We start from the raw sequence: 24,422 nt of genomic DNA, 5'->3' as shown, positions 1-24,422 counted from the left end.
CTTTAAAAAGATTGGCATTGTAAAGCAAACTAATAATAATGTTTAGCGAATTAAAGCTTCTATGATTTAAAAAATATATAACATATATTTCCTTAGCAAAAATATATAACATGTATTTCCTGAACCCATACTAAACAAGCCATAGTCATTTAATATGCTTACATTTACATACCAGATAGGCTATATTTGTAATAAAATAATATTAAATATATGATTAACTATATTGTTGCCAACTATTTAGTTTAGAAAAAAAAATTATAATATTCTAAAAGGACATGAGAACATTTCAATACTGTATGTTTTTGTAAAATAATTAAAGAATACTGCTTTGTACAATAGCATAAAATAATTCCTAAAAATAAATGTTTAAAACTGTTTTGGAAAATAATTATTATAACACCTTTAGATAAAATCTGCTTCAATAAGATACTCTTAAAAATACGAATTTACTATGTCAGATTCCAAATACAATACATGCTTTCACACATCTTACGCATTTATTCTAGGTCTATGATTATTATTTCCTAACAATAATTTGTGGTTAAAAGATAGTCATTCAAAATTAAAATAATAAAACCAAGAAAATTCCATTGAATCACCAGTTTAAAATGTCATTTAACTAAGTTCTAATTGCTGAAACTAATTTCATTGAAAAATAAAAATATTTTCAGGAAACACGTCAGATTAAACAAATAGTCAAGTGTTTAATATTCAAATGGCCAAATAAATAACTAATTTGTAAGAAATAATAAATTATTATTAATAAAATATATATTCAGCAAATATTTTATATCTGAATTATATATCTATAATTCAGATAGTTCCAAATATCTGAAATATAGCTATATCTTTTTACAGACAGTTTTCAGTGCATTTAAAAATTTAATAGATCATTTTAAGAAACAATATACTAGTTAAAAATAAATTTAGGGCTTGGATTATTAAAAAAAATAAACAGTAAAATTATAAATATGAAACAAAAACTATATAGTATGTTTACCATTTTTTTAAACATAAAATTTATGAAGAGAAAAATTGGAAGATTCAATACTTACAAAAAGTACCATTAAGTTACCACAATATTAATTTCGAGTTTTGACCGCTTTATCACTTCATAAATCAAATCGACAATAATTTACGCACGGTAATTTCAATACAATTTGATATTAGGATCTTTTAGAAGTTCAAATAAAATTTCGACAATTCACAATTCGGGTGTTATAAACTCAATCAAATTTATTTATGGAAGAAACCGTTGATCATCGGGCACAAATTTTATTTTCAATTGTTGGCAGCCATAACAAAGTAAATAGTTGCCAGATGATAAATAGCAAACACAATGACAATAAAAATAATAAAACAGCTATAAAAAGCAAAGAAAATAATTTCGGAAATCTAAAGTTCAAAGACAAATTGTAAATACGAATTTGTGTAAATCGTTGAATAATTTCATTACAAAAAGAACTCTGGGCATTGTAAATTATTAAAATGTGTTAAATAAATTTTTTGTACAAAATCCCAGAAATAATAACATTTAACGAATAATTTTAGAAAAGAATTCAGTATTGTAATTCAGTAAAATGGTTAAATTCGCTCAAACGCAGGATGCTTGTGCATGATAAACATGAGAAGCATCATGCTTATATTACAGAAATTATGTCACGTTACATTTGGCCATTGTAGCAAATGGACGAAAACAATCTTGAATGAAAATGTGAAATAAGAGTATATATATATATATATATATATATATATATTCTTCCTTCACATTTTAGCACGAAAGGAATTTCCCTTGTATGGAAATTAACAATTTGAAGATGTCTCTTCTTCGAACAAGGGGCAGAAGAATGGTTTATTTGATAACCAAAATCAAATGTGTGAAAAAGAGCCAAACACGCCTTTTCTTAGATTTATATGTTTGGAGGCATTTTATGTGAGCATCTTTACAATGTTGACTGGAAGGCAAAAAAGACCTCAATCTTTTTCCATGAAGGAAAGGAACTGTGCAAGACGTTAGGGTTCATAGCCGAGTAACAAAGACACTAGACAAAAGTGTATACTCATGTCCGGAAGTTGTTATCTGGCTTATGAAGTTACCACCACAGGAACCTTAGGAATGAGGAATCTTCCATGGAGCAGTACCCGGTTTAGAGATGGTAGTACCTTATTTACCATTATACACAAAGGTATAATCCTTATGGTATGAACTTTTTTTATTAAGGAAATGGTGATCCAGAAAAGGATGGGATACTCTGCGTTAGATTTAGAGTTACAAAATTTGGTAGAGATATATAGTGGGAAGAAAAAAAGGTGCACTTCAGAATATTTTTTGAAATTTTAATCAGGAAAAAAATTAGAATTTTAATTAGTTAAAAATTAAATGAAATTTCGATATTTCTTTTCCCAAAACTGTTAAAAGCCTTATTAAATAAAAAAAATTACACCATCTGGAATTTCAAAGAATTATTTTTTCAATTATGCTAATTTTATTAATGTAATTTATTTGTTTATCTTTAATTAATTTTTGAAATATTTAATTTACAATATACTACATTGTTGTAAGAAAACTCGAATTGTTATCTTTGTTATTAAAATATTTTATTCAGGATTTGTCTTTTATTATTGATTATGAAGGTATAAAGATAGAATTTATTTTTCCATTAGTCGCTTTTGGCGACTAGCTGATTCGTCAGGGATATTGATTAATAACTTCACGATCATGATTCCATCAAATTTCAATCATTAAAACTATCTTATTTCAACGGTCTTGCATATAATCTGTCCATTGTGTCCATATACTTTTCTAATGGAGGCTAATTCCACGACACCATAGCGGTATTAGTAATGTCTCTTTTTGTACATCATTTTATCTTTAATTTTGCTATTCGTCTTGCGAATTACCAGATGTTATACAGATTCCTTCTTTAGCTTTCAATAATCAAGAAAATCACGTGATTAAATATTTCATGGAACCATGAATACTGTTGGAATTTTAAAGCAGCAATAAAATCTAATTCTGAAAATTAGTTAAAAATTATTTTAAAAAATTGTCAAATTTCAGGGAAAATTTACAAAACTATTAAATTAGTATCATTAAAAAGAAAATTCTAAAAAAATTTAAAATGGTGTAAAATTTATTTTTGCGTAATAATATTTTCGGAAGTTATTACAAAAAAAAAACTACAATTCAGTTTAATTTATTAATTTTTTTAAATATTACTCCTATGTACATATTCCAATCCTCAAAGGTATATGCGCCAAATTTAGTAGTTATAGATCAAACAGTCTGACTTGCAAGGCGCCAGTACACACACATTCATCTTTATTATTAACTAGCCGCCTTTGGCGACCAGCCGGTTCGCCAATCTTAATGCTCGTTAAAGTTTTAATAATTAAATATTTTATGTAATTCCTACTTTAATAGACTCTTCATTAAAATATTTCAAAACTTCAAATTTCAATTCACTCATAATATTAGAAAGGCTTACAGTCATAACGTAATATGTATCTCTCTAATTTTCTGTTAGCTCCCGTAGAATTTATGCTTTAAATTAAAGTGGAAAGGATTAGTCTGCAATTTATATAATAATATTTTTTACTGAAACAAAGCATTTTTTTTGTAATATGATTACTTAAAAGAGAGTCACTGAACATTTAAACCTTATGGACTCTAAAGAATAGCTTTCTTAATTTATGTAATATCTCAAAAATTTGTCAACAAAATTTTCTCAGATTCATCATGAAAAGATCGATTAATTAACAATGTTTAATTTTAAATGCATCAAACACTAAGTAAATAAACAGAGTCGTTTAAAATAATCGGTTGAAAACAGGTTTTAAAAAACTTAAAAAACGATGAACTTAAACTAACATAAATACAATTTAATTACAGAAGCATACAACTAACCTAAAAATAATTCCTCTTCCGTTGAAAATAGATGTAATCAATCCGAACACAACGCGCATGCGTGAATTTTCAACGCCAGTTACGGTGATGCAAATGCGTAAATTTTTCTACACCAGTTGGGGTAACGCTATGCAGATTAGAAATTTTTAATTTCCTTTATTCTGTGTTATTTTAATTCAAAAGTACTTCAGAATGAATCTGAAAGATTGATTAATTAACAACATTCAATTTTAAATGCACCAAACATCAAGAAAATAAACAGAATCGTTTGAAATAATCCGACGAAAAATGTTAAGCCTAGACTCATTACTGTTGGGAAAAAAAACTGAAGCCTTACTCATTTGGCGGTGGGGAAAATTAAGATTTTTTTTTCGCAGAAAAGTTAGTTCTTAATTAATAATTAAAATTCTAATTAAAATTTCAAAAAAAGGGACCCCAGATGCACATTCCCGACCTCCAAGGTATACATGTACAAAATTTGGTAGCTGTAGGTCAAATGGTCTGGCCTGTAGAGCGTCAACCCACACACACACACACATTGAGCTTTATATAAGTATAGATAAAATTTGCAAATATATTTCTGTTTTAAGTTTGCTTTAAAAAATTTTGATATTTTCTTCAAATTTTAAGTAAAAAGTAAAGTTTAGTGAATAAAATTTAGTAAAAGTAAACAGTGATAAATTTACAAAAAAAAAAAAAAAAAAAAAAAAAAATACAGTGTGATCATTTTTAAATAACTTATGCAAGAAAATTTTTGTATTGATCAAGGTTTAATATTTACGTTTCAGATTAATGTTCAAATGTTAGATAAGATGATAGAAAATTAGAAAGATACGTAGCACAATGAATGGAATGATATATGGCTTCTAAAATAGTACATGATATATGTACCTCAAAATTTAAAGTTTAAAAATAATTAGAAGATCATTAGAGGAAGCAACATAAAATATGTGATTGAAATTTTAGCAGTCATCAATCTCAACGAACAAAGTTATTATCAAAGGCAGCAAGTAACAAATAAATGAATAGCACAATCAAGGAAGATTATCTTGATGTGCGGGAAAATGCAAATTAAAAACACGACTAAGAAATTATATTTAAGAAAATAACATAATTAAATTATTTAAAAAGTAAATTTATTTGAAGAAGCAAAGAAAGAAAAAAATTGGACAGAAAAAAAAACTAGTAAAACAATGAAAATGAATTGCATCTTATTACAACAAAACAAAGATTTATATCCTAAGTTTCAAAATGGATTTTATACTCGGAACGGAATAACTTATGCTTTTAACGGAAGAGCAACATTAGGAATACTAATGTGATGCAATAATAAAAATTGATTTCATTTGATTTTTATTACGATAGTGCAAAACATTCTTAAAATTATGCGCAAAACATTTTTTTAAAAAAATGCCAAAAATTAGGAAGGAAACAGCATGACAACTAAACTGGTACTACTTGAAATACTGGGGAGAATTTAATGGAACCTATTTTAATGATTTTAGCTCTTGCACAGCGTGCATATTAAAACATCAAGGAGGCTCCTTGATAAAACATATGATTGATAGGTGCAAATCGTCTGCACCCCATCAGTCATTCAAATATTTTCAAATGGACATTTTCAAAGCTGAAGGTTATTAAGAATAAGCAGATAAAGGAATTCCCTCTCTGGAAATACTGCTTTCAAGTGAAAGAGAATTATTAGATGACTAAAAGATAATTGATAGATCTTAACAATCGTCTAAAGAATTAAAATGTTTGTTGACTTGTTCTTAGAACAATGAACAGCGCGTAATATGTTTCTGTATTTTTCAGCTGTTCATCTACGACAATAAGAAGTATTGAATTGGATTTGAAGAAGAATGTTCAAATTGATAAATAGTTCGCATTTTATTTTAAATTTGGATAAACAAAATCTCGAAATAGCAATATATAGTTCCGAAATATCAGCATGTAATACATTTATAAAATCTAATTAAAAATTCTATTTTATTTTGCTTTTGATATTCCTTACTTTTTTTAAATATATATAGTATTTATATATAGTAAATATATATAGTATTAAATATATATAGCGCGGTCTCTAAGACCGCATCTCCCTGTTAATGTCCCAGTGATAAACAAGGCTTAGCATATGGAGCTAAAACCTGGGCCCCGAAATATCATCTAGTTTATTGAATCAGTGTTCCAGACACTTTTAAATGAAGCAGAAAGTGATTTTAGTAATAAGGATAATTGTACAGAAGAGTTTTTCGATGAAAGTTCGCATTCAACTGATTCTGATTTATATGTTCAAACATAATTAATTTTTCTAGTGATAATGTGTTTTGAAAAATTTATAAAATATATTAATATACAAAGATATATATATATACAGAATTTATAGGTTGATTTTTATACTAGTTCTTAACCTGTATGTTTAAAATGCAGTAGAAAACCGCGCTATGAAAGTCTTACAAACCAATAAAAAATTGTCATTTTTTTTTTCAACTAATTGTTGAATTTTACATTATATTGTCTTCTATATACCTTCATATAATGTAAAAATAAATATGATTTATAAAGTAAAATGTAATATGCTTTTTCAAGAATATTATTTATTGTAACATGTAATTTGAGAAGAAAATGTATGTTCCAACTCATTTACTTTTTTCAATGATAATATATTTTGAAAAATTTCTAAAACCTATCTATATATCAAGAAAAATATCTGCAAAATATATTGGAAGTTTTTCATACTAATACATTCATTAGAAAATTTAATTTGAGTGTAAATGAAATGCGGTCTCGTAGACCGCACCTCCCCAGTTAAGTCCTAAAATTTCACCTCCCCAGTTAAGGGTTATAGTGACCCTATTCAGACCTCTCTGGAATGTCTTTCTACCCAACGGATTTTGATTAAACTTGATATACACGTTATATGGACCATGGGGAAAAGATTTTTGCATTAAAATTAGTTTACATTTTGACCATCAGATGGAAGGTTTTAAAAATTCCTTATACAACTAAACGAAATATGTTGAAACTTGCATTCAGAGCCCGAAAATCATTCTACGTAATTTTGTCATTGTTAATCATGCCCTTGCAGAAGAAAGATAGAACTTTACTGGTAAAACTTAGTTACCAAAACGGCAACCATAGGTTAAATGCATTTTGTGAATATCATCGTTTAAAGTCATTGCGAAAAGGGCCCATGTCGAAAAACAGTTTGATGAAAATGATTATGAAATTTGAAGAGACTGGAGAATTGGGTGTACTGCCAAGAAGAGGGTGCAAACCAGTTACGAATGAAATTGTCGAAGAAGTAGCACTGCTTTAATTAAAAGAGCCTCCAGTTTCAGCTATTCTTCAGCAAGTGCTCGATTGGCGTCTCGTAGTTGACGAATAAGTGGTCGACAATACGAAAAATTCTATGATCCATTTCAAAATGGTATTCGTATAAGATCCACGTGGTACAAATGCTGCCACCAAACACGCTATGAATTTGCTTGCCGATTTTTGACAAGAATGGAAGTTGATGACGCGTGGCCTTGACAAATTATACAGTTAGATGAGGTGTACTTTTCTTTAGATCCAACTGTGAATAATCATAATTGTCGTATATGAGGTGTTTCGCCTTCTAATGTCTTGCACCAACAACTACTACATTCTGATTGCGTAGCTGCATGGTGTATATTTACTGCTGATTTTATTCTCGAACCGTTTTTCTTTGCAATTTTCACTCCTCAAGATCCTAAAACATGCTCTGTCATGAGTGCACGGTACAGTGAACTCCTTCGGCAGCAAGCCGTTCCTGATTTATAGGAATAGCAATGTTTGCAGTATGCTTGTATACAAGATGGAGCAACTTCCCATTTTGGGCGCCAAGTCAAAGAGCTTCTTCGTGCTAACTTTGGTGAAAATCGTGTAATATCCAAATCTTTTCTGGATAACCGGTTTTCTCTTTCATTCGGCTTAAATCCTTAATCATGTAATTTCTGCTTGTGGATATTACTAAAAGACCGTGTTTATGAAGAAAACTTTACATGAAGTGAAAGCCAGCATTACACGCCATGTTGATAGCATACTTCAGGGGATTTTTCGCGCTGTCATTGAAAACACTATTATGCACTTTAAACACGTAATTGATATCAATGGAGTACACACTGAGTACATTCTGTAATTGAATAAATTTTAACGATTCTGACAGATTTTTAGGCGCCTAAATTACCTTGTTGGTCAAAATTTGAACTATTTTTTTACTGCAGAAATCTTTTTTCCGTGGTTCTTATAGCGTATATAACATGTTTCATCAAATTCCGTTAGGCAGAACTGATTTTAGTGGAGTTTGAATAGAGTTATTTAAATATAACCACCCTTATATATGTGTATGTACGAGTGAATGCATAATCTATCTCCCCCCCCCGTTTCCACCTGGCAACCACTATTTTCAAATCCAGCATGCCATTGTTGTCGATATCACCTATATTAATTTCTTCATAAAGGGCGTCATCAGCATAAATGTTAACTTAGTCATCATTAACTATGTGAAACAGATTCATTTGTGATGAATGAACGGTTTGTTGTGTAAGAATGACTAAAACACTCTTTTTCTGTTTTTCTGAAATCTGTATATCGGTATACATAAGATGGAAATATTTTCATGACAACGACGAGTCTTCTATATTTAGTCTATCTTCGAAATTATAGGTATAAGAATGTGATTTATTAGCTCAGGCTGACCGTTAATGGATAATCTTTGATTGTAAATGAACATAAGTTTGACTGTCCTACTTCAACAAATTTTTTTAAATACCTCCAATATAAAGAAAGTATTGCGATCTGTTACAAAATTACTAACGAACTTTGAAAAGTATCGTAAAATACATTGCATAGAACAACTGGTATAAAGAAGTAAACATACAAATTTTGTTAAATTGCTCATAACATTAAAAGTTTTATGTTACGGTTGAAATAATAACCCGATAAATCTACATGAAAAATTAAAAAGGTCATTTACCTGATAATAAAAGATTTAATTTTTATTGAACTTCCTTCCAAGTATTTTCTTAAAGGTGCGTGTAAACGCATTATTGTATATATTATAATTCGGAGAAACCAGAATTTTTGTTTTTATCAATATATTCACTTTTTTTAATCCAAAATGACCGGGAAAGTCATGGGAACGTACAATAAGGTACTTTCTCATTGATTTTGGGATAAAGAATAATTTTCTGTGAACACCTTTGATATTTTGCTTTCGGTATTATATATATCATTTATGAGCACGAATTTAATTTCTAAAATTTTCTTTTCTCATTTTAATTTAATGTATTTTTTTCGTATTAATGATTTTTTGTTCTTCATCTTGTGCATGTATTAAAGGTTCTTTATCTTTTACTGAACACATGTAACTAACATAAAGTTCCTCTATCATGTTGTTAAGACTGCTTGCAACAATTTCATATAATTTTCAGTGTATTCATTTCGGACAAGAGCATATGACAAAGCGCATTGACATTACTTCTCTACAAATCGGATCTGCATTTTTCTATGTAATCAACCTTGCTTCTTGTGGCTTTATATTCTTTTGACTATTTAAATAAGTAACTTCAGTACAATTTGTCACTAGGGGAAATTCAAGACTAACGAAGGAAGGTGGTTTACTGATCAATCACTCGAAAAATGTCCTTTTTATTAACAGTTGTAACAAAGTGATTCGAATGCTCTATAATAAGCTTAAGCGGAATATGACTTTTTAGAGTCAGCTTGTTCTCTATAAGAAAATAATTCAATTTTGCTTTTGAACTGATTTCTTAATTCAAGATATTCATAATTTTTAAAAACTAATACTGTTGATAGTTTCAATAATGATCACTCGCTCAAATAATATACTTTTGATTCGATTACAAATCTTTTAAACCTTCCATGCTCTCTATTTTTGATCAGTTTATCCAACCATTGAAATAAGTTTTAAATTCATGATAATATACCAGCCAAGTTTTTCTATTTTAAATTTTTTATAAAACAGTTATCCAACTTTCTTGACATTTGATTTAAAGCTTTTAAATATCAATTCTTTGACATATTTATAGCTTTCAGATAATTCTTCTGTTTTTCACATGAAGAGCTCGACTCTTTCGTTAGAAAGAGTTTCTCGAAAAAGTTATATACAACCGAAATTTTCTGTTAACTCTTTCTATTATTCTTTTGATGCTAAAACTAACTTAATATAATCCCAATTTCTCAGCTGTTTGGTTTGGGTGATGAGTTACTGCTTATTGAAATTTGGGGTTCAAATTCTAGTTTTTTCATTGTTAGGTCATAGCTTCTTTAGCTGCAAATATTTCGTCAACTTTTATCATTTAAATAAGGTAAAATTCTTAGTACTAATTCCTCATCGTAGTTGCTACTTTTTAAAATCAAGTTTTTCAAATCAGCGATTTAGCCGACCCTCGAAATTTCTTCTCCAAATTCAAAAGCAATATATTGTGAGTCACTCTTACTTAATCTTGATAAAAAATACCATCATTTTATAGCAGTTGCAACCAGCTGACCTCACTTCAAAATTATAATGAAATCTTAAAAGAAAAATATGAGCAAACTTCATTCGAAATCCAACGCCCAATGAGGCACAAAGGAAAATGCCACTAAAAAATGGTCAAATTCCCTCAAACATGCATGCATGAAAAGCGTAATCATGCTCGGAGTCGCATATATTGTTACTAATGACAAATTGTCATGTGTCAATTACTAATGCGTTTTCTTCAGGTCAAATTGACACAGGAAGAAAAAATATCTGCTTGATAGACATGGTTAGGAAATTAATCTTCTGAAACCGCTCATACAATTTTCGCAAGAGATTAATTTATCTGGAGCATCTATTATTATTGAATAAGTGTATTCAACAGAAACATTTATGAATCTAATTCGTATTTTTTTAATTTGTTCAATTTTTATGGCAAAGACTATTTCTGGCAATGATTCAAAAAACGAAATTTCCTCCATATTTAAAAATTTTTGACACAATTTGTAAACAAATACTACCGATGACACGTGGACTCTCTTTTATTAAAGTATAATCTATCGAATAATTTGATAATTAATTTTTGAGTTCGGTAAATTACTTTGTTCTTGTGACCCGCGTTTTTCTTTTAGTTTTTGAATATGCTTAATATTCTTGAGAACCGCAAGTTTCGAATCTATATTATTTTTTTCTAAAACTATCGGGAAATGTTAGCGGTCGAAAATTCTTACATATGGCAAAATGTGACTTTTCTATATAATTCAAATTTCTTAATTTATAAAAATAATTGTTATTCGCTGTAAATTATTTTGTTATTTGTAGAAACTCATTATGGCATTTCTCACTCATTCGCAAAAAAGCTTCATACAGCCCCTTCTATCTGTTTGAATTATTTGTAGATTTAGGTCAATCACTTTGTGTGAAACAATATGCTTTGATCATTATTGATAAATATCATGGAACTTAATCGAGGATATCACTTGCCAAGGGACATCAGTAGTGGTTCTATATTTAATGCTATTAATCTTTCATGGATCACTCAACATAAAACTGCTTTGCTGATCATTTCAGGGGTAAGAAGACGTATCTAATGCATGAATACCTTTTAATAATGATATTTAAATTTTATTTTTATAATATTCAACGTTATAAAAATTGCTCAGGTATAATATCATTTAGGCGACATTATCTTTATTAATTCTAAAGATATTCTGATCTCTTATCTAAATTATTTTGTATAAGTCTTCATAGTTATTAAGTTAAAACTAGTTTATTTTTATACCAACAGAAAAAAATTATAGTTGCTTGAAATTTATTTGTATGAGTTATAAGTACATTAATGTTATTTTGGGGGGGGGGGATTTTTCTAATGTTCTGAAATTTGTTCTCCATTGCATTTTAGAACATTCTTTGAATTCATTCATTTTTATCATTTGTAATATTTAATTTTTTTTTTCTTTTCTCAACCTGTATTTAGTCTCACTTGCATATAAAAATTCTTTGTATTATTACTTAATAATTACATCATCTTAATAGTTTACTCAGCAAAGTATTTTTAAACTTCAAAATTATTGGCATACAATTTGTATTATTTTAGAAGCCCTATATAGTTTTTTCATTGTACTGTGTGTATCCCTAATTTACAATCATCTTATCTAAATTTGAATTTTAGGTTCTATTTAATTATTGCAATTCCTGAATTAATGCATGTTCCATAAAACGTTATCATAAAAAACTGGACATTTAATATTAAGCAATATTATAGATTTTGTATCATGATATAGGTAACATCTCAGAGGACTAAAAGTTTCTCTGATTCAATAAAATAATTCAGTATTCTACAATGAAAAAGTAAAATTTTAATTCAAAAGAATGAAATTTTATTTATATGTGTGATTATATTAAAAGAAATATAAATTAGTAAAACTGAAATTTTTTTTAAAAATCTTTAAAACATTTTCACCATTGATTTTTTCTGAATTGAAGCTATAACTGTGATTGCCACAGAATAATTTTAAAAATTCAAAAATTTTATTAAAAGCATGCTTTAAACAGAAACCTTATAATTATGATAAAATGAGTTAATATTTATATTATGATCCTCAACAATGGAAGAGAAATGTACCTAGTATGAAATATTTATAGTAACAATGAAAAAGATATAAGTTTCATTACTCTGAAAATATTGTTGCAAAATGTGCCTGAGCTAAGAATTTGAAAAATAATAACAATTACTGAAAATAAATTTTTAGTAGCTAAATTGGTATAATTGAAAAGATATATATTTTTTTTTTCTATTTTTAGGTGGTTTAAAAATCATTTTTTACTATAATATTTGTAAAAATTGTGGGGGGAAAAAAGTTGAATTTTTACATAATTCTTAATCAAATTCTACTTAAAAAACACTTATAAAAATCACTTAGCTTTGGAAATTCTTGCCTTCCAAAGTATATCTGGGCCAAATTTTATCATTAGTAAAAATAATACACTTTTTAACAAAGAATTTTTTTTTTCTGATAGCTTTGCTTCAATTATTTTTTTAATAATTTTAATTGAAATAGGTGTTTAATATAAAAATAAAATAAAGATAATATTTTAATAATGTTTTTACACCATATATTTTTGATTCATACTTAAAAATTAATTTGATTCACTATATAAAATATTGTTATATATTTTAACTAATTAACCATTGTTATAAAGATTATTAAAAAAATTATATATATATATCATATAAACTTATAAATTGTTTTAATTCCCTCCCCTGACTTTTTAAAAAGTGCTCTGGAAATTTTTTGCCTTTATCTTAAATATTTTTTTTTTTCATTTTATGATGAAAAGGAATGGTTTTAGGGAAATAATGTTAATTACTTCAAGTCAAAAAACAGATATAAATAACATGTGCATTCTTTTATGTGATATTCTATTATGTAATAACTTTATCAGTCATTCAATTTTATCTTATAAAATACAAAGTCTAAGATTAGCAGTAGGTTACTATGAAAAGAAAAAAAAAAAAAAAAAAAAGGAAGAAAAAGAAGAATTGAGAGGATTTAGTGCATTCTTATCCAAGCAAATATATGTACAAATATTTATTTTGTTTTAGAAAAATAAGCAAATTTTATCTTATGTAAGCACAAAATTTCATTTCTGTTGGTAATTTATAAAAGAAAGTTATGTAATTGATTTTTTTCGAGAATTATTTCAAAAATGTAATATCTTGGATAATTTTTATCTGTTTTGTAAGCAAGGTAGCAATTTCCCTTGGGAAATTTACTAGCTGTAGCTATTTTCAATCAAAGTATATCTTGGCAAAGGTTATCAGTGTAAAAAAGTAGGCTTTATTTTTCCATGTAGCGGCTTTTTACACAAAGAACCTTATCTGTTTTAAAGATAATAAATAGTATCCCCTTATATAACTAACTTTTCTGCTTAATTCCTTACACCAGAAAGGAACTTCACTTTAGTGAAGATCATTATGTTTAGCAGCACAAAGACATTTTTGGGTTTGGTAATTAGCATAAATTTATTGTAAATTCTGTTGAGATTTTGTCCTATGAAATTTATGCAAAATAAATGTTATTCTAAATCATCTTTAAAAGAAAGAACTGTCTTAATATAGAAAATGAATCACCAGGTAGGCATTTTAATAATATTAATTGTGAAGAGATCATGTATTTTTAATTTTAAACAATTTTGATATTTTTATAATTTTTATTTAAGTGCTTAAAATTGTGTTTATAAAATTCCTAAGTTTATTTTTATACTAAGAAATTCAATTGTTACTTATTGTTTATATAATTTTCTGTTTTTCTCTTACTTTTCAGGTAAAAGATTAAATCTAGTAGTTACTGCTGACTTACAGTGCCAGCCTTACATGCTAATGATTTTAGTTACTACAAAGTACTTTGTAACAACATGATTTATTTTAATCTAGCAATTATGTAAATTTCACTTTAAAAATTTTATCCAAATAAACATTTATTAGCAGTTTTTATTTTATTTGAACAACTTATTGAAAACCTTTGTATTATTCAGCATTTAGAATGTTTTATTTTATTTATGTGGATGACTAATTTTATTGAAGTTGTTCCTTTTTAATTCATTCTCAAATCATTTACCAATAGTGTTAACAATAAGAAATAATTATATCTTAAGCAAAAAAAAAAAAAAAAAAAAAAAAGAGGAATCATGCATATATTTGGTAATTTTAAAATTTATGCTTCGTTAAACAAATACAATAAAAATTATTTTAAATTATAGATTATTTACTCACCACATAAAATATTTCACTTTTTAAATTTTTTTTAAATATGCTTAAGATGAAATTTTTAGTGGATATTAATTGAAATTAAGATAAATTGTTTTTTTTTTCTTTCTTTATGATACCACTCATTTAAAGCTTAAAATAACAAAAAAACCACCATTTTCCTTCTTGTTGGTGCTTTTGAACTTAAAGACGGATTACTCCTAGAATCTTTTTTGTACATCAAATTTACTTCTATGGAATGAGAGTATGATTACATTCATGCAGTTATAATATCCAAATGTAATAATTCTTTTTAAAAGTGAAATAGTTTCAGGTACATAGTTTTTATTTTTTTTAAATGCAGTATTATTTACCAATGAAACAAAAAGATTTTACGAACTGTATTAAGTATATATATATTAAAGCTATACAAATTGTTTAAAAAAAACCTTTATGCACTAAATATTATTTACTTTATGTTATGGTAGATGAAACTAAACTATAATAATTTCGATATTCATATTTCTTTAAGACTAAGTTTTTATAACTATTATTAATCTAATTTCTTGTTAATAATAACTAAAAAATATGAGTAAATAGTATTTAATATTTTGCTCTTATAATCATATTTTATTTGCGAAAATATCTTTCTTTTTCTGTAGCTAGTGCTTGCTGCTGTCATCTTAATTGGTGGATTTTTTGGCAGTGATGCTTATAGACATACAAATGATGAATTGGAAAGTGTTATTCAACCTGCACCTAGAACAAGTAAAAATTCATCTTTAAATTATCTTTATCTGAAAATATTATGAATTTCATTTATGCTTTATATTCTGTTTTTTTGATATTCCCAAAATATTCAGAATTTCAAATTTTTAATTAGTTTTTTTATTATTATTGACTTTTTGTAAGTTGTAAAAAAATCTTTTGTAAATAAATTATAATTTTTTTATGAAATATTTTTACATTTTTTTTATAGATTGTGTGTGCCATATGTATCATTTTAACATTTTATTCTTTCTACTAATAATAGAGAACAATATGTATGTTGACACTAGAAAACAGATCTTTTGACTTAGAGCTTTCAAAAATGCACTAAAAATATATTTTGGAGGGAAGGATATGCACTTCAGAACAATTTTATTTGAAATTTAATTAATTAAAAATTAAACAAGATTTTGGGATATGTTTTGCAACAGCTTCTGAAAATATTATTGCATTAACTAATTTTTACATCACTTTAAAATTAAAAAAATTATCATATGATATAAATTTAGCTATTGTGTAATTTTTTTTCTTAAATTTTGGCAATTTAATTTTTTTTCTTTTTATATAATTTTCTGCAATATACTTCATTTTTGTGATTTTATTTCTCAAATATTTTATTGCATGATATTTCTTTTCCATTCTTGTAAAGATGGTAAAAAAATTTTGCTTATTATATGCACAGCATACTTGAAGAATCAAAATTAGAAATTGCAATGTTGCATATGTGGAAATATGTAAGAAGAAACTGGATTAATCAGATAGTTACATTTTGAATAGAAAAATGTCGTAGGACTCAATTTCATTAGGAACTTGAGGTATATAATAAATAGAACAGGTGTAAATCAATTAAAATATGGCAGCTTTAATGTCTTTCATAATTTAATGCTTAAAAATACTTTGTTGAAGGAAATCATCAACATCCAGTTATGCATTAAAGTTTTAATTGAAATTAAGCTTAACCATTATTCTTCACAGCTGGTTGTCAAAGGTGGCTGGCATAGAATAAAGGACTTCTTAAAACTATTTTCACATACAACTATTTTTTATAGAAAAGCAGGGAGGGGGAGGGATTACAAATTTTTCTCTATTTATCTGAGAAATTTTTTACTGTGAACTTAACATAAAAAAAGTATAAACTAAAGATATATAAGAAATAAATTTAACAAAATAATTTAAGCCAGTATAAGTCCTTGTAACTATTTAAAGTTCTAGTAACAAATATTTTGATATGTATATCTTAAAACTTGTGCTCTATGTAATGCAAAGCTAAAAATATGTTGCTGTATGCTTCTATCTCTCAGTTTTTAGGACATGTATAGAAATAATATACATTTTTTTTGAAATATAATACTCACATGCAGTTTGAATATTTATGATTAAAATTTTGACATTTGTTTTCACTTCTTAGTAGAGAAATACCATATTTAATGACATATTGAAAATTTACCCATTAATTTCATTCATTTTTTTTCTTTGCACTTTATTTACATATTAAATTTTCTATTTTAGTTCTTCCTCCTGTTACATGGAGTGGCATTTGTCCTAGACCTGCAAAATGTCCAAAAAGGTATGTTGATTGTATCTGCAGTATATATTTTTTAAACAGCTTAACTTTATATTATATTTCTTAATAGTGATTCACCCATTAGAAGTTAAATTATTTTAAAAGTGTTTTTCTTAGAATGTATTTATTTTATTTCTTTAATAAAATTTTGATAAACTGCAAAACTGAATGAATAAAATAAAATAGTAAAAAATTTAATGAATAATTGGAAATGTACAAGACTACGTATTGACCAGAACCAAAAGGCATGAAAATTTTCTCAATAGCTGAAGATGAAAATAGGAGATTCCTCTCATTAAGTTTAGCATAATTGGCTGCTTTGAATGTAGACCAGAGTTAATGCAGAGCCAATTATTTGTGTATATGTTTTGCCTTTCTTATGCGCTAGGTTTATCTTTACTCTTTTGATTTGTTTCTCTTTATTTTTTTTCTTATTTATTGTTCTATTTTGCTTTTGCCTTTCTTTTGTAAAAACTTGTCCACTTTAGTGTGATTTTTTTTTAAAACTCATTAAAAAATATAGCAATTTTTAATATACAATTAAAAGTTCGGGGCTATTTTAAAATATATATATGTTACAGTGAAAACCCGAAATCAGTCAAAACGCGAATTAACTAGGGGAAACGTGTTTTAACTGACAGCGCTAGGGAGAACGCGAATTCACTAGTGAAAACGCGTTCTAACTGGCAACGTCAGGGAAAACCCGAATTAACAAGGAAAAATTTCTCATTAACAGCGCTAGAGATAACCATTTTATTCGTGTTTTTATTTGTTAGACAAAATTATTTGCTTCTATGCAAAATCATTATATTAAATTATACTTAGTAAAATAGTATTTGAGGAAAAATCCTATCATTGAAGAAAACAAATTTTTTTTTTATTTGGATATTGTTTAAAGCAGTACTGTTATTGCAGATTATTTATTTCGACAAGACAAACTACTGTAACACTTAGAATTGCAAAGAGAACCATTTTTCATACAGAAATATCTCTTTGAAGAACAGTGTTATTTATAAGAACAGTGGATGAACCCTTGCCCAGTTCCTATAGCTCCTTTTCTTGCTGCTGTTCTCAGAGAAATTTCCTGATTCGGTACTTGTTCTTTAGTCAAGAACATTTGCTGCGATGCATCGAATTCAGATCTAAAAATCAGGGAATATGTTAAACTTTTGTATCATTCTTGTACCCTGAATAAATATAATCTACTGTATAAATACTTACAAAATTTAAAGTTAATATAAATTGAATAAATTATATTTATTGAATAAATACTAAACTAATAAAGTTTAAATATCATTTCTTACCTCGAATACTGTTTGCTCAGAACTCCATCTTTCGTACCAATTTTGTACAGGCCATCTTTATTTTTTTCAAGCACTGCACCGATGAGATTTCGCAAATAAGCTTTTGCTGGATCAACATCTGGAATGGGAACAAAAACTCTACCTCCAATATCAACCTCAGGATGTGTTGCATCGGATATCTTTTTCATTCATTTGGCTTGCTTTATTAAATTTTCTTTGGCTTCCTCTCTAATTAGGAAAATGTTGGTCGACTTATTAGCGAGCATATGCTCTCCTGATTGTGCTTGTTCAGTTTCTTGTTCTTCTGCTTTCATATCCTTGAAAATTTTCTGAAGTTCATTCTCGTCTTCGATAGTTTTTATAATATATCATGGCAAAGTTGAGATTGCCATTCCAACTCTTGGTTCAATCCCAAACATAGCTTTGTATGGTGATTGTTTAATTCTGAATGTAGAGCTCTGTTTTTCATGAATTGTACAAAACGAAGACCATATAACCACTTTATAGTTTCATTATCCTTCATCCATGAAGCCAAAATATTTTCTACGTCTTGATTGGCCCTCTCAACCGAATCCTGTGACTGGCTATGACGAGGCTTCCCATGAACAATCTTCAATTCTGGCCAATACGTACGTAACTGCTCTATAACTGAATTTACAAACGCTCTTCCATTCTCAGATTGCAGTATACAATGAGCCCCAAATATCAAAATGATACATGAAGTACTTGCAATGCACCCTCTTCCGTTCTTTTGCTCTGAAATAGTCGTAGTAATACAAATTTTGTTAAATGGTCCTTAATAATAAACTTAAATTCATTTTCTGCCTGAGATTGCATGTCAATCAAATTCAGTTGGCAGCGACTATTCATTACTGAGTGAATGATAAATTTAGAAATCAAACCTTTTTTTTCATATTTTTTTTCTGTTGACATATTTCACACATTCATAAAAAAATGTGTATCATCTCAGTGGTTATGTTAGCATATTTTCTTGAAGTTTCGATTTTAAGTCTGTCTCTACCACTATGTCCTATGGCCACATGTGCACTTTCGATGGCATCAAAAATTTCTTCAACTGGTAAATAATATTTGATGGGCTCATTTGAAGAAACCAACTTTTTTATTCCACTGATTTCTAGAATGTCAAACCTTTTTAATCTGCGGTACTGAACAGAAGTCTTGCTAACGGCAGATTTTGCTTTTTCAACTTCGGATGAAAGAGTGTTGTATTCATCACGTGTCATCGCATTTAAATTGTTCTGTTTTTTCTGTAACAATTGTATTTGTTCAAGAAATCTATTTTTCCACTTTTTAGCGTAAAAAAACATTAATATTTTTTTTTGTTCATCGTAAATGAATCAACCAGCTCAAACATGTTCCAACAAGAATACAATTGAACAACTGCACTTTCTTTTGGATATTTCACGAACAAGAAATCTAGACTCGTACGGTTTTAACCGGACAAAATAGGAAATAAGTAGAGAAAACCCATTCTCCTTAGCGCTGTAATTCGGGTTATCCCTGGCGCTGCCAGTTAAAACGCGTTTTCACTAGTGAATTCGCGTTCTCCCTAGCGCTGTCAGTTAAAACGCGTTTTCCCTAGTTAATTTGTGTTTTGACTGATCTCGGGTTTTCACTGTAACATATATATTAAGAATTGCATTTTAATAGTGTTTATTTGCTAAAATTTTGTGAGACACTGCTTAGCTTTTACCTATTAAAGTGCTGTAGAATTTTATTCTGTGATGATTGAAGTTGTTGTTGTTATTCCATGCATTTGCAGTGATTATTGTATTATTTTTGATAAAATTTAAAACTAATGAATAATGATGTTGTTTTGAACTCTGTAAAAAATCACTACAACTACACATTTAACATGTAAGCTTTGTTTATATATTCCTCTCTTTACAGAAGATTAATGTAATTCAGCATGTATAGTTAAATTTGCATGGCTTCGTTTTCAGGACATGCATGAATAATATTTGGGAATTCTCACATATTACTTGAGTATTTAAAAAGATATCTATCCCTTAAACTTTAATTTAAAAAGTTTGACTATTACATTATATTATGATTAATAAGAATATAACGCAACAGTCAGTTATCCTATTCTAGTCATGTACAATGATTTATATTTCAAATGAAATCTTTTTTTTTTCCTATTGCTAATTTTTCAATATGTAACTAACAATTTTATTTGATTAAGTATAATCCATTTGGTATCGCAAATAAAATCTATGCTAATGAGATCCTTAAAAAAATAAATTTGTAATTTCAGTATGCTATAATACAAATATTTATCCAATGAATAAAAGTGGAATTATTATTTATCTTTCTATTGTTAAAATCTTTTAAACTATCATTTATGCTTTAATTTATGAATTTAAATTTGTTTTCTTATTATAAAGTTATATTTATGGTGGGGAAAAAAAATGTGAAAAGTGAAATTTGCTAAATGAAGAATTGACAAATTTAAAAATTAATTTCCAGTTTGCCTCATTTAATAATAGGTAACTGGTAAAATTATTTTATGCATTTTAATTTTTGAGAATATTATTTTAAACACAAATTTTAATGGCATATTTGGCCTGTCAGTGTATTAAAAATAATTAAACATATCGGAATGTATTTATGTATCTTTTGTTTTAGAATACTTTTTGTTTGTCTGTAAAAAAGGAAATATTAATGTTTTCATCATTTGCATGAAATGTTAAGTGAAAATTTTTGCACATTTCATAATAATAATGATATAAACTATATTGAATAATGCCCAGATTAGTTGCTAGAATAAGCAAATTCAATATGAATTGTTTTGAATCGTTATAACTGTTAAAATCCAAATAATTCATTCTAATTTTTAATATTCTTTTCAGTTTTCAGGGCACTCCTCCTTTGATCTTGGTGTCTCTTGATGGGTTTCACCCAGATTACATGAAAAGAGGTCTTACTCCAACAATCAACAGAATTGCTCAATGTGGAGCTAAAGCAGATTTCTTATATCCTGTATTTCCATCCAAAACATTTCCAAATCATTATAGTATAGTCACGGTAATATATTTTCTATCTCTGGTGTTTGTTTAAAATTTTTTTATTTTTATACAACTACATTTAACTTTCAACAATTTAAAGTATACCCTTCTTCAATGTATTAGTTTCACTTTGATTTCCCTTCAAAATTTATTGATGAGAAATATACAGTCTGAGAGAAAATAGTTCTTAATTCCTAAAATTAGAAATTTACAAGCTGTGATGACTTATCTTTATAAATAATTGCTGTCTTTATAATTCATTTCAGGTAGTTAAATGGTGAAAATAGCAAAGTTGTAGGAATATCAAATCAAATTTTTTCTGTTCATTAAAAATTGAATTCTTTAAAAAAATTAAATATTGAAAAGTCTATATATGATTGTTTCAATTAATATTTTGTCGTCATTATTAATCTATCAAAAGTTGATTTTATTATGGTGTTGAGAATTAGGTAATTCTTATTTATTTATATTAAAATTATAGACTAATTCTTTTTGCAACACTCCCACCTGCTGGTGCAGATTCCTCCCTATGTAATTTTGATGGGATTACACTGTGCGGGTTGAGGTTCGAACTCGCAACATTAGGGTTCATAGCCGAGTAACATAACCACTAGACAAAAGAGTACTCTCTTCTCCGGAAGTTGTTATCTGGCTTATAATATTACCACCACAACAGTCCCCCACCAGTGAGTCGGTTGAGTTTATCGCGCCAGTTATGGCGAGCGACGAACGTTGATATCGCGCCAAGTGTTATGGCGGGCGACGGCGAGTGTGTGTGAGTGGTTGCTGCAAGTAGATGGAGCCATGACAGCAGAATGAAGGATGCGGTTGTTCAGAACCAGGGTCACCAATGTGCGGGTTGAGGTTCGAACTCGCAACGTTAGGGTTCATAGCCGAGTAACATAACCACTAGACAAAAGAGTACTCTCTTCTCCGGAAGTTGTTATTTGGCTTATAATATTACCACCACAACACTATCTGTATCCCCAAAATTATGCTTTCAGCTCAGGCAATTGCAATGCTTAATATAGGATGACTATGACCATTAATAAAAATCAAGAGTAGAATTTTAACATGTTTGATGTGAGCTGGAAAAGTAGAATATTTGCTTTTGGTCTATAAATTAACCATTCTATCAGCTTTGACAACCTGATTGATCTCCAGCCATAAGAGATCACACTAAATGTGATTGGAAGTTCTTAAAAATAAGTTATACCCTGTAAAACGTTTTTTATTACTTTAGTATCTACAAATATAATAAAAATTCTTTAACTTCTTTCTTTTTTTTATTGGATTGCTTTTTGTGGTCTGAGCCTTGATATTTTAGATAAATCTAAGTACTAATGTTTTTAATTATTTTTAAAATAACTGAAATTTTGTGGTTCTCTAGTAAAGGAGAGCATTTAAATGATTATAATGAGCAGTAGCAGTTTATCTACTAGAACTTCAGCACTGCTTAAAATTATTTTTTAAAGTTGCATTTTATTTTTTTAGCTAATTTTCTTACTTTTCCACGCTGAGAATTCATTTCTTGATGCATACTTTTTTGCTTTACGAGTTTGATGATCAATGGTAATAGGAAGAAAAAAGAAAATGAGTCAGCAAGCAAGGGAAATACAAGCAAGTGTTGATTTTTAAGCAGGCCATAAAAAACTTGACTGCTCACAAAATTGATTATTGATTTGATGACCAAAAACATCTTTTTCTTCTTTCAGTTTAGAGGCATTAGAGCTGCAGTCAGAGCAGATCTAGCTTGGATTGCGACTAATTTTTTTTTCTTGTCTCTCTTGTCAGATATTTATGAGTTTTGGTTTTGATTCTTGTTGCTTTGACGGAAACATATGATTTATTGAATATTTATTTCCATTTTGTTAAAGGGCAGACTTCAAAAGAAAAAATATATAGGTAATTTTTCAATATGTTATTCAAATGGAAATTTTTTATAAGCAGAGATCAATTATTATTAATTGATCTCTGCTTATAAAATTGCATACAAAAAATGATGAACATTGCAGATAATTTTTTGTATATTTTATTTGGCATTTATTTTTAGATAAACTGACTGGGTGAAGATGGAAGTGTTTGAAGGAGGAGGTTTCAGCCTTTTTATTGGCTGAATGATCATTTAAACATTTCATAATTTTCTGTTGATAAAACTGCAAGAAATTTATGTCGTGTTGTTTAATTTATTAAAAATTCAACATACTTTATATTTCATATTGAAATTAAAACATTTTAGATTACTTATAGATAAAGTTACTTTTTCTCTAAAAATGCAATATCTTAAATATTTTCTTGCAACTGTTCTAATTTTTGAGTTGATGAGTCACCACTGACAATAAAAGATTTTATTTATTTTATTAATGTGTTTTATATTTTACTTGGAAGATGCTGCAAATACTTTTTTAATTATTTATTTTCTTCACATTTTGTTTATTATTCTGTATGATAACTGGATGTGAAGAAATTATTCTTGTCAAAGTGATATACATATATATTTTCAGTGTTGAAATAATTAATTGAGGTATTATTTTGTAAAACTGTGTGTAACTTTCTTATAAATTAGATTAGATTTCAAAAGTTTTTTTATTGTAGAGTTTATTTGAAAGAATTAATTTCTGTTAATTTCTAAGTTCTAATGTTATTGTTTCTTATGATATTATTTTTATTACAGGGTCTTAATCCTTCATCTCATGGTATTATAGATAATAACATGTATGATCCCTTTAAGAGGAAGATGTTTAAAGTTGGATCTCCTGAAATGAATGAACCCCACTGGTATCAGAAAGACCCAGTAAGTTTCATGCTTGTTCATGAAAACATAAATATTTGTTGACCTGTGTTGTCTCTTCTCTTAATTATTTCTCTAAAATATATATAGTAATTGAAAATTTCTCTAAAATTAACAACAACGACGAAAAAAAAAATCTTTCCACTGATAAAGTTTTTGAAAAGCTAGAATTTTGTTTCAAGAATGCTTTCTGTAGTAATATAGTATTAACATTGCATAAAAGTTTATTGCTTTTAAAGATATGAATATAAATGTTATAATCCAAAGGCTATGTGATCAGAGCTGCTAATTCTAACAGAGTTCTG

At 27.6% G+C, this 24,422-nt stretch overlaps 2 protein-coding genes across 6 annotated transcripts in view; one reads left to right on the top strand and one right to left on the bottom strand.

The window, feature by feature from the left end:
* LOC129962572 (phosphatase and actin regulator 4-like) overlaps positions 1-1,314 on the bottom strand; it is a 130,234-nt gene extending 128,920 nt beyond the window's left edge. The window contains exon 1 of the mRNA XM_056076346.1: positions 1,056-1,314. The gene's annotated coding sequence lies outside the window, so the exon portion shown is untranslated. The remainder of the gene's footprint in view (positions 1-1,055) is intronic.
* A 9,605-nt stretch (positions 1,315-10,919) lies between these two features.
* The window catches only part of LOC129963351 (venom phosphodiesterase-like), a 45,274-nt gene continuing 31,771 nt past the window's right edge, over positions 10,920-24,422 (top strand). The window contains exons 1-6 of one of the 5 annotated variants that reach the window (XM_056077681.1): positions 10,996-11,485; positions 14,240-14,315; positions 15,324-15,429; positions 16,939-16,996; positions 21,171-21,345; positions 24,001-24,120. In XM_056077681.1, coding sequence (XP_055933656.1) covers positions 21,229-21,345; positions 24,001-24,120 — 237 coding nt within the window. In that variant the 5' untranslated portion in view covers positions 10,996-11,485; positions 14,240-14,315; positions 15,324-15,429; positions 16,939-16,996; positions 21,171-21,228. Of the gene's footprint in view, positions 10,963-10,992; positions 11,486-13,595; positions 14,050-14,239; positions 14,316-15,323; positions 15,430-16,938; positions 16,997-21,170; positions 21,346-24,000; positions 24,121-24,422 lie in introns of those variants that run through there. The other 4 variants (XM_056077678.1, XM_056077677.1, XM_056077679.1 and 1 more) reach the window with 4 other exon arrangements.

Source organism: Argiope bruennichi, chromosome 3 (assembly GCF_947563725.1).
Source record: "Argiope bruennichi chromosome 3, qqArgBrue1.1, whole genome shotgun sequence".
NCBI lineage: Eukaryota > Metazoa > Arthropoda > Arachnida > Araneae > Araneidae > Argiope > Argiope bruennichi.
Note: the sequence above shows the minus strand (reverse complement) of the source record. Positions and strands in the feature narration are given on the sequence as shown.